This window comes from Otolemur garnettii, unplaced genomic scaffold, assembly GCF_000181295.1.
Source record: "Otolemur garnettii isolate 467f Iridium unplaced genomic scaffold, OtoGar3 scaffold00292, whole genome shotgun sequence".
NCBI lineage: Eukaryota > Metazoa > Chordata > Mammalia > Primates > Galagidae > Otolemur > Otolemur garnettii.
In genome coordinates, this window is record NW_003852687.1 from 689,982 (window position 1) to 700,848 (window position 10,867).

General features: G+C 47.7%; 1 protein-coding gene across 3 annotated transcripts; it reads left to right on the forward strand.

Moving 5' to 3' along the window:
• Window positions 1-63: 63 nt before the first annotated feature.
• LOC100957715 (glutathione S-transferase theta-1) lies at window positions 64-10,239 on the forward strand. Of its 3 annotated transcripts, none has more exons than XM_003803295.3 (5): window positions 64-232; window positions 1,985-2,072; window positions 4,085-4,235; window positions 9,409-9,585; window positions 9,793-10,239. In XM_003803295.3, the coding sequence occupies exons 1-5, from the start codon at window positions 121-123 to the stop codon at window positions 9,985-9,987; spliced, it is 723 nt and encodes a 240-aa protein (XP_003803343.1). In that variant the 5' UTR covers window positions 64-120; the 3' UTR covers window positions 9,988-10,239. The 3 variants fall into 3 exon arrangements, with proteins under 3 accessions (XP_003803343.1, XP_012669171.1, XP_023364693.1); XM_023508925.1 differs by lacking the exon at window positions 64-232 and adding an exon at window positions 373-454; XM_012813717.2 differs by lacking the exons at window positions 4,085-4,235; window positions 9,409-9,585 and having other exon boundaries at window positions 9,793-9,910.
• The last annotated feature ends 628 nt before the right edge of the window (window positions 10,240-10,867 follow it).

A 10,867-nucleotide genomic window follows, 5' to 3' on the forward strand; every position in this document is an offset into this window, starting at 1 on the left:
CGGAGGGGGCGTGGCCCTGCCCGTGGGCGTGGCCGCGCAGGGCCTGGTCCCAGACCCAGCTCTCTGCGCCGGAGTTCGCTGTCCTCTGCCGCTAGGGAGTTTTGTCAGTCGGTGCCCACCATGGTCCTGGAGCTCTATCTGGACCTGCTGTCTCAGCCCTGCCGCGCCATCTACATCTTCGCCAAGAAGAACCGCATCCCTTTCGAGATGCGTACCGTGGAGCTGCTCAAAGGTGGCCCGGTCTTGGGCTTGGGGAACTGAGAGGTCGGGAGGGACCTAACAGCAAACAGCTTGTAGGTAGCCCCTCCCAGAACCACCCCCGCCCTGGGGCCATTGCTGGTTTAATTTGGAGACCTGGCCAAGAAAGTTGAGCCGTTTGGGAGAGGCAAGTTTCACTCCAGAACAGCTGAGGATCGGCTGAGGCTAAATAAGAGGGCTAGGAGGCATGAAAAAGGCGAGTCTGGGGTTTGGGGGGCCTTCAGAAAAGCGAAAGGGAGAGAGTGTACAGTCTGGAACAGGGTCCGGGTCTTCTTTGTGGCCCCCACTGCTGAGACTCTCCAACAGCAAGCCCGGGAGACTTTGCCCCAGGACCTGACTTTCCAGCCCCTTTCGCTCCCCGCACTCGCCCAGTCTGTCCCTTGCTGCTTCTGCTCCTCTAGGTTTGTTCCTATACACTAGTTCTTCCTCCTGTTGCTACTGGGAAGGAGGCTGTCCTGGGTTATGCTGGAAGGAGGGGGAGCAGACTTGGTGACTGCACTGTGCAGGGCTGTTTGTTTCTCTGACAGGCTTCCATGCCCTCAAGGATACAGGTGGCAGGAGTGGGTGGGAAGCAGGACCTGGCATTGCTGGGTGGCACCCTGCTAGGTTGTCTGCCCCCACTTGGCTAAGCCTCCCACCTGATGCCCCCTGCCCCCACACCATAGTTGGCTTCTGCTTCATGTCTTTACACTGGTTGTCCCTCTGCCTGAAACTTTGTCTCCTCCTGGTCAGGGGACAGCCCACTTGTCCCGCACTGGGGGACTATCTCTGCAGAGCGTGGAGCAGCAGGGGGCACAAGGGGGCATCCAAAGTTAGCTGTCAAATACAGTGGTACAGAGAGAGGTGTGTTTTACCAGGAGAGATGGGTGTGTGCTCCTGATGAGGGGAAACATCTGACGGGAGGATAAGGGGGAGTAGCAGATGTGGTGGAGGCTACAGGGTTAAGGTGATTGCATATGGCTTTAAGGAGCTTCTACCCTATCCAGGGTTAATGGGGAGCCACTGAGGACTATAGAGCAGGGCAGTGATGAGACTTCAGTGCCCTTTGAAGCTCCTCTCTGGCTGCATCTGCAGCAGAAAACCACTCAGACAAGCTCGAGCAGAAGCTAGGGCCCCTGGGTTGCACATGTGAGGGGCTGAGATTGGGGCATGAAATGTGACTATCCTAGGTGATCAGAGCCTGTAGTCAGGGCCAGCTCTGTGTCCCCAGTGCCTGGGGTAGGGTGAACAAGGGGACACTGGGGCCAGTACAAGTTGGTTACAAGTAAATATATTCTAGGAAAAGACCACTTCTTTGTATTTGGTGACTTTGCCTGAGAGTCCATGAGGGAAGGATGCTATAGGAAATCAGTTCCACTCAGGTGACCTGCCCTGCAGCTTGGGACACTTCAAATGTGAATTCATGATGGAAAGAGGAGGTGGTGGGGTGTGTGTGAAGGCCCGGGCAGCATGCCCTGTACAGCGAGCTCTGTGCAGAGATGTGGGTTGTGGAGGGAGGTTGTGCCCACAAGGGCTTGGTAAGGGGTATTGAGGTCTGTTTTGCCCCAGCTGGCAGAGTAGCCTGCCCCTCCTCCCATAGTAACCCCCACCAGCCTTTGCCATTCTGGAGAACAGCCCAGTAAGGAGAAGAGCCGTGAAACTGGGCCTCATATAGCAGGGAATGGGTATAGGACATGGAGGGCTCGTCACTTGCCTCCCACCAGCCACCATGCTGGGCTCTCTGCAGGCCAGCACCTCAGTGATGCCTTTGCCCAGGTGAATCCTCTGAAGAAGGTGCCAGCCTTGAAGGACGGGGACTTCATCTTGACTGAGAGGTAACTGGGACCCTGGGGCTGATGCCAGGCCTTCTAGAACCATCCTGTCCTAACCCTCTATTTTATAGACAAGGAAACTAAAGTCCTCAGATGCAAAGGTCCCCTCTACCTGAGGTCCCACAGAAAGCTGACCAGAACCCAGGCCCTTGCCTGCTATTCCCTATCACCCACATGGTTGTAACAGCGAGCACCTACTTTATTTTTTTTACCAGCTCTTAGGTTGCTGGTGAGAGTATCCCTGGGGCAGGGGTGCAGCGCAGTGCAGGGGAGGATGGCAGCTTCCCCCTACCACAGGGACAGCCCTCTGGTCAAGCTTGTGTGCAGATGGGCTAGAGGCGTCTGGGCTGCCTGGTGTCTCCATCTCTGGCTGCAACTTCCCTGGGTGGGTCCTCTTGGTGTGAAAGCCAGCAGGTATGTGAATGTTTTATAACACAGTAGGTCCTAAGAAGTTGAATCCTTCCCAAAGAAGGTCAGACCTTTCACCAGTTCTCCTCCTTTTGTCCCTGAGTCATCCAATCCATAAAAAGGAGAAGCTGGAGTTTGCATTTTAGAGCTCATCTCTGAAACCTTGGGGTGTATGCACCTATGACTGAACTTCTCTAACATTTTGCCAGCAACATTCTTCCTTTCTGATGCCCTAGGTATCCTAAGTCCTTGTGTCTGTTCTGTGTTGAACGTCCCGGGTACCAGGTAGGGGGAGTGTGCAGTCTGTGTTTTTCTGTCACTGCTCTCACCCTTGGGAGATCTATGGCTCACAAGGATCTGTGACACTCCTCAGAGGTGGCTCAAACAATTAACTGGGAGCAGAAGGAGCTCCAGGGAATTCTGCACAGACAACTGAATCATTAAGCTGGGATGTGGGTGTGTTAAGGCCAAAATTATTACCACTGAGAGTCCATACTCACACATGGAAAACCAAGGAGTTTATTCTTATCAGGCATATGCTTGGGTCACTCCCATGAGAAAAGCAGAAACAGCGGACAGCGGGGAGTGGCCCCTAAACAAAGGCCAGGGAAACTTTTATGCACTTTCTCACAAAGTACTACGGGTTGCAATAAAATGCTGAAGAAGATAGCTGAGGAAGAAGCTAGTGTCTGGTCACTCATTGGTCACTAGGGAGGTCTTGGGGTTCCAACAGGCCAACTGCCTTTCCGTGGTTGGGGTCTTAGCTGGGGTGGAGGTGTGTGAACGTTTGATTGGTTGCTGCCACCTGGGCTGTATACTTGATTTGATTTATGACCTTGGAGTTTCCTGCAGCTCTTGCCTCCTCCCTCCTCTTCTCTCTGTCTTCCTTCTTCCCCAGCTCTTTTATCTTTTTCTATTTTTGTCACTACCATTACTATTTAAGGGCAAAGCAGGAAAATAATAATATAATGAAAAATAGGATCCTAGCTGCTCCCTCTCAGGTGCAGGATTCCTAATAAGGAATATGGGCCGGTAGCAGATACTTTTCTGCCCTTTTGGCTGGGTGCCCAATCCCTGCGATACCCTAAGTTCCTGAAAGCTTTTCTATGGTCCCAAATTAACACATCCTCAGTGTCCTTCCAGGTCTATCACCATCCAACACTATGGCAGCTCTCATAACCCAGGGCAGGAGCAGAGCACTGGGGGGCTTGTTTATTCTGCTATTCCAGGATCCTGCAGCTCCCCAGTGTTTTCTGAGTGATACTTTAGCAGCCAAACTACCTCCATCTAGATAGGAGCTAATTCTTGGTAGAAAGAATGACAGGCCAGGTGAGGTGGCTCACGCCTATAATCCTAGCACACTGGGAGGCAGAAGATTTGCTTGAGTCCAGGAGTTGGAGGTTGCTGTGAGCTGTGATGCCCCGGCACTCTACCCAGGAAGATAGCTTGAGGCTCTGTCTCAAAAAAAAAAAAAAAAGACCTATTTCCTTGTCTGGAAAAATGAGAGTATTACCTTGGCAGACTGTCAACAGGACTAAAGAAGCTACTGTGTATAAAGTTCCTAGCACAGTGCCCTTCCCTCACCCAGCATGCACTTCTCCCTGCAGTGTGGCCATCCTTCTCTATCTGACTCGAAAGTATCAAGTCCCTGACTACTGGTACCCTCAGGACCTGCAGGCCCGAGCCCGTGTGGATGAATATCTGGCATGGCAGCACACAGCCCTGCGGAGAAACTGCCTCCGGGCCCTGTGGCATAAGGTGAGTCTGGGAGACGAAGGGGTTGCATTGAAGCCATCACCTGAAGGTGCTCAGGCACCATCAGATTCTTCTTTGGATAATTTCTACTGACTTGTCTTTGACTTCACTGATTCTTCCATCATGCCAGGTTGCTATTAAGCCCATCTAATACATTCTTTGTTTGAGATAGGTATTTTTCAGTTCTAGAAATTCCTTTTTTTCTTAGAGTTTTCATTTTTCTGATGAAATTCACTATCTGTTCATCCATTTTATCTACCTTTTTTTCTAAGTTCTTTAACATATTTATCACTGTTACCTAAAGGCTTTGTCAGGAAATTTCCATCCCTAGGCTCTCTCTGGGTCTGCCTCTATTAATTGTTTTTTCCTCTCTTGATTATGAGACATTTTTCTGCTTCTTTACATGTCTCATAATTTTTTATTGCATGCTAAACATTATGTATAAAAGAAATAAGAGATTGAATTATATAATAAATACCCCCAGAAGGGGTGTATTTATATTTGTTATATAATTGACCTTGAACTTTCCTTTGTCAGGTAGCCAGGATGTAAGTTAATCAGGAAGAGTGCTTAGTTGCAGTTTTAGTTAGTTTCAATTTATCTCTGGTGTCAAAATCCTTGAGCTGAGGTGAGGCCATGAGGTCACTCCAGTAGGACTTTGGAATCTAATCACCAACTATCACTATGCCTATGAGATCTCTCTACTCTTCAGCCTGCCCCCCTGCCAGATCCCACATTGGTACATAGTCAGAAAGGCCCTATGCCTTCCACTCTCTCTCTCTGCCTACTGTGCTCAAGGAAATTAAATTGGAATAAAAGTGACTTATCTAGAAAGGGCTTGTACCTCTCAGGAATTTAATTCATTTATTCAACTGCTATCCAATAGAAATTTAAAGTGAGCTGCATATGTAATTTTAAGTTTTCTAGTAGCTACATTTAAAAAGTAAAAAGAAATCAGTCAGGTGTGGTGGCTCATGCCTATAATTCTATCGCTCTGGGAGGCTGAGGAGGGGTGATCAGTTGAGGTCAGGAGTTTAACACCAACCTGAGCAAAAGCAAGAACCCATCTTTACAAAAAAATAGAAAAAATTAGCCATGTGTGATGCCAGGTGTGGTGGCATGTGTCTGTGGTCCCAGCTACTTAGAAGGCTGAAGCAGGAGGATGGCTTGAGTCCAGGAGTTGAGGTTGCAGGAATCTGTGATGATGCCACTGTTCTCTAACCCAGGTGACAGCAAGATTTTGTCTTAAAAAAAAAGTAAAAGGAAATTAATATGTTTTGTTTAACCCAATATATTCAAAATATTATTTTTTTCAAAAAGCACAAGAAATGATGCTCAGCCCCAGTAATCACTGGGGAAATGATAATCAAAACTATGAGATGACATTTCATACTTATTAGGATGACTGTCATAAAAACAAAAAGCAGAAAACAGAAAATAGCAAGTAGAGAAATTGGAGTCCTTATATACTTTTGGTGAGAATAAAAGATAATGTAGCTACTATGAAAACAGTATGGAAGTTTGAAAAACAAAATTTTTTTTGAAACAGAGCTCACTATGTCACCCTTGGTAGAGTGCTGTGGCATCAAAGCTCACAGCAACCTCAAACTCTTGGGCTTAAGCAATCCTCTTGCTTCAGCCTCCCAAGTAGCTGGGACTACAGGCCACAATGCCTGGCTATGTTTGTTGTTGTTGCAGTTGTCATTGTTGTTTTTGCAGGCCCAGGCTGGTTTCAAACCTGCCAGCCTCAGTATATGTGGCTGATGACATAACGACTATGCTATGGGTGCTGAGCCCTAAAAAAATTTTTTTAAATAGAATGATCGAGTGATCCAGCAATTCCACTTCTGGGTTATTGAAAGCAGGGTCCTGAAGAGATATTTGTGTGCCCATGTTCATAGCAGTATTATTCATGGCAGCCAAATTATGGAAGCAACCCAAGTGTCCATCAACAGATGAATGAGTGAATGAGCAAAATGTAGTATATGAAGATCTGACAAGTTCACAAACTCGTTCTAGAAAACGTGCTATGTACCTTGATGCTGAACATCACTATGGTTACCTCTGAAGTACATCTCTTGGGAAGCTTATGCACTGACACCGGTGCCTCATCTACCTTTCAAAGAAAAAAATTTTTAATCCCCCCTTCCCTACCTACCCCAGCCTGCACATGTAGGAAAGGCAGGAAAGGAAGCACTTCAAAACAATTTGGGGATTTTTTTTCTGGAATAACCATCAGAGCTGTTATCATATGGCACACAAAAATACACAACAATAATGAACATCATTCAGCAAGACACCACCACATGTTGACAGGAACACAGCACCCACCATAATGCCTGGCTATTTTTTGTTGCAGTTGTCATTGTTGTTTTAGTTGGCCCGGGCTGGGTTCGAACCCACCAACTTTGATGTAAGTGGCTGGCACAGTAACCACTGTGCTATGGGCGCAGAGTCTCTTACCATTTTCTTTTATATATATAAAAGAAACAACAGTGAACTGTCCTGAGTCTTCTTTGAGAGGCCATTCTGCCAGTTCACGATTTAATACATCATTACATTTATGTGTAGCCAGCCATCAGCAAAATAAAGTTTGGCTTTGAGTGTTTAACATTTTATATCAGTGCTCTTATGCCATTCACTTAGCATTATGTGTTTTAGATTTTTTTTTCACAATGCTATGGGTAGATCTAGTTCATTCCATTTAACTGCTCTCTAGTATTTCATTATATGAATAAATCAGATTTTATTTATTAATGTATTATTGTATTTGAAATGCAAGGAAGAACAGAATTATTTGTTTATTTTTTTTTTGTGACAGAGCCTCAAGGTATTGCCCAGGGTAGAGTGCTGTGGCATTATAGCTCACAGCAACCTCCAACTCCTGGGCTTAAGCAATTCTTCTGCCTCTTCCTCCCAAGTAGCTGGGACCACAGGCACCCACCACAATGCCTGGCTGTTGTTTGGTTGCAGCCATCATTGTTGTTTGGTGGGCCTGGGCTGGATTTGAACCTGCCAGCTCAGGTGTATGTGGTTGGCACCTTAGCTTCTTGAGCCAAGGCGCTGAGCCAGAATAGAATTACTTTTTAAAACCCTAAGAACTTTGGAAGTGGCTCGGCACCTGTGGCTCAAGCGGCTAAGGTGCCAGCCACATACACCTAAGGTGGCGAGTTGGAATCCCCAGCCCGGGCCTGCCAAACAATGATGGCTGCAACCAAAAAATGGCCAGGCGTTGTGGCGGGCGCCTGTAGTCCCAGCTACTTGGGAGGTGGAGGCAGGAGACTCGCTTGAGCCCAGGAGTTGGAGGTTGCTGTGAGCATGATGCCATGGAACTCTACCCAGGGGGATAGCTTGAGGCTCAGTCTCAAAAAAAAAAAAAAAAAGAACTTTGGAAGCACCAAATCAGAACAAAAGGGAAATGCAGACTCATCAGGGCAATGTAGAGTAAGTGAGGGAGGTCAGCTGGGTGGGGATCTGAGGACTAAGAGTCTACTCCGACTCTCCTGAAGGAGCAAGTTTTCCCAAGTGGTAGCCTTAGATTCTGAGCAGAGACACCAAGTAGGAATTCTTAAGTCAAAAAGAAGCTACAAGTCTGGATTTCCCTATGAAATGTCTGAATTTTTAGATGTCAACAAATGATCCATGTTTTTTAAAACTCTGCAGCTAAAGAAATGTACATTGGCTTCCGGGTCACCAGTGGGCTATGTCTGATCTGAGACTGATGCTCAAAGCCAGGGCTCATGTACAATCCTACAAGCCCTGTTTACCGTTTCCTGAACTTAAGTTCCCCAAAGTAGTTTTCCCAAATAAGACACCCAACTAAAAAATAACTGCTCCCTCATTCAGCATGCTTGTGTGTCCCTGATGGGTCTGCTGAGCCTGATAGAGCAGCTAACGTCTTCCCTCTCCAGGACCCTCCTCCTGGAATCCTGGACACCACCATCCTAAGTTTCTTCCTTAGTCCCTGGAAGGTCACTGTGTTAGAACACATCTGCTCCATGCTTAGCTCAGTCTTTTCTTGACTGTGCCATCTTGGGGAACTGACTACCCCTCTCTGGTCCTCACTTGGCCATTTATGAAATAAGCCATTTACTGTATTATTCTTATATTATAGTTGAAGAGATTGTCAGAGGGTTTGAATATCTTGCTGAACATCACACAGTTTGTAAGTGACAGAACAGGGATCTTGAAAGCCCATCCTCCTTATACTGTAAGAGGTACTGATTTGATATTCAGATGGGAAAGAGGCAGTAAAGGGGATAATTTTTTATACTAGCTCCCTCCCCCCAAAGTATTAAATGCATTGGAGAGTTTGAATCTTTCTTTCTGATGCCCTTCAGGCTTAGCCAGTCAGTAATAATAGAAACAGGAATATTTCTGGGAAAAAAAAATATTTCTGGGAAAAGGAGTCCCTAACCAGATTATGGAAGAAAATTGCATGGGGCCAGAAGCAGTGGCTCACACCTTTAATTCTAGCCCATACCTTTAATTCCTCCTCCACTTGGGAGGCTGAGGTGGGTGGATTGCCTGAGCTCACAAGTTCAATGTCATCCTGAACCAGAGGGAGACTTCATCTCTAAAAAATAGCCAGGTGTTGTGGCAGGCACTTGTACTCCCAGCTCCTCAGGAGGCTGAGAAAAGAGAATTGCTTGAGCCCAAAAGTTTGAGGTTGCTGTGAGCTGTGACACTATGGCACTCTACTGACAGCAACCAAGTGAGACTCTGTTTTAAAAAAGAAAGAAAGAAAGAAAGAAAGAAAGAAAGAAAAGTGCATGGCGGCTTGGTGCCCATAGCTCAGTGAGTAGGGCGCTGGCCACATACACTGAGGCTGGCAGGTTCTAACCTGGACCAGGCCTACTAAACAACAATGACAACTGCAACAACAACAAAAAAATAGCTGGGTGTTGTAGCAGGTGCCTGTAATCCCAGCTACATGGGAGGCTGAGCCAAGAGAATCGCTGAAGCCCAAGATTTTGAGGTTGCTGTGAGCTGTGACGCCATGGCACTCTACCGAGGGTGACATAGTAAGACTCTATCTCAGGAAAAATAAAGAAAGAAGGTAAGTGCAGGGCAACTCATCCAAAGGTGTTGTTTTTGGTGGAGGAGGGGACAGGTTGTTTTCCTGCCTGTAAGGCTAGCCTGGCTCCTAACCACTCTTTGCCTACCCAACCCCCAGGTGATGCTCCCTGTTTTCCTGGGTGAGCCAGTACCTCCCCAGACGCTGGCAGCTACTCTGTCAGAGTTGGATGTGACCCTTCAGTTGCTCGAGGACAAATTCCTCCAGAACAAGACCTTTCTCGCTGGAGCCCACATCTCCCTGGCTGACCTGGTAGCCATCACAGAGCTGATGCATGTGAGTGCTGCCAGCACATGGGCAGGGGGCCCTGGCTAGTTGCTGAAGTCCTGCTTAGGCTGTGCCCTCCTCGTCCCCGCTCCCAACTGTGGGTGTATGCTTATGTAGGGAAATCCCTTTTGGAAGCTCTGTGGTCTGCAAACTGGGCCTAAGCCGCCTGTTCTTGGCCTTACCCATTCATCCCCATTGTGCTCCTTTTCCCTATAGCCGGTGGGTGCTGGCTGCCAAGTCTTCGAAGGCCGACCCAAGCTGGACGCATGGCGGCAGCGTGTGGAGGCAGCCTTGGGGAAGGACCTGTTCCAGGAGGCCCACGAGGTCATTCTGAAGGCCAAAGACTCTCCACCCGCGGACCCCACTATAAAGCAGAAGATGATGCCTGGGGTGTTGGCCATGATCCGGTGATCTGGGAAGCCTCACCCTAACACTGTCCTCAACAGTTCACGAAGCAAGTTCATTTCCAATGTCCCGTGGGAAGCAGGCTCAGGGAACAGGAGTGACTTTTCTGAGTCTTGCCTGAGTCCCACCCTCTACCACAGCTGCCTGAAAGCCACAAGGAGCATGATAAACTCCCAAAGCTTGTCTCCTTTAATCACTGCATTTCATTTTAAGTTTGGATAATAAACCTGGGCTCAGCCTGAGCCTCTCCTAACTCTAGGTGGTTTATTTGACCTTTCTTTGTCCTGGCCCTGGTTTTGGTCTCTGTCCAAAGACAAATTCCTTTCCCAAGGCCTTGTGGGTCAGGTTCCCCGTGATGGTTGCCAGAGTGGAATTAACAAATTCCCTATAGCCTCCTACTTCTTGGAGAAAGTATCAGCACTGGGGCAGCAGACATCCTACAGGTCTTTGTTGTAGGCACAGTTAACTCATCAGTTGGCTGAGTTAGCCTCCCAGGACATGGGCCTTACTGTTAATCACAAATCCTGCACCTCTCCTAAGGAACTAGTCAGGAGAAAATCTAGACAGTAGCTCTCCTGGTTAGGACCTAGTCCTGCAGGGACTTAAATGCTATAGCTAGGTGCTGGCTATAACTTCAAAATGAATGGAGTGCTCTGATTTTGTTTTAGAACAATGTGGTTTCTGGTGGGGTTGGATTGGAAGGCTGACAAGGAGAAAGCAGGGAGATCAGATATTGCAGTAATGTGGCCAAGGTCACCAAAGGGGGTGGAGAATGTGGCCGCTTCCAGTCGGGAGAGGGCCGCTACATTAGGCCAGGAAGCCACTCTCCTGGGGGGAATAGGTCTACTTTATACGGCACCATGAGGAACAGGAAGGCAAAGCTATT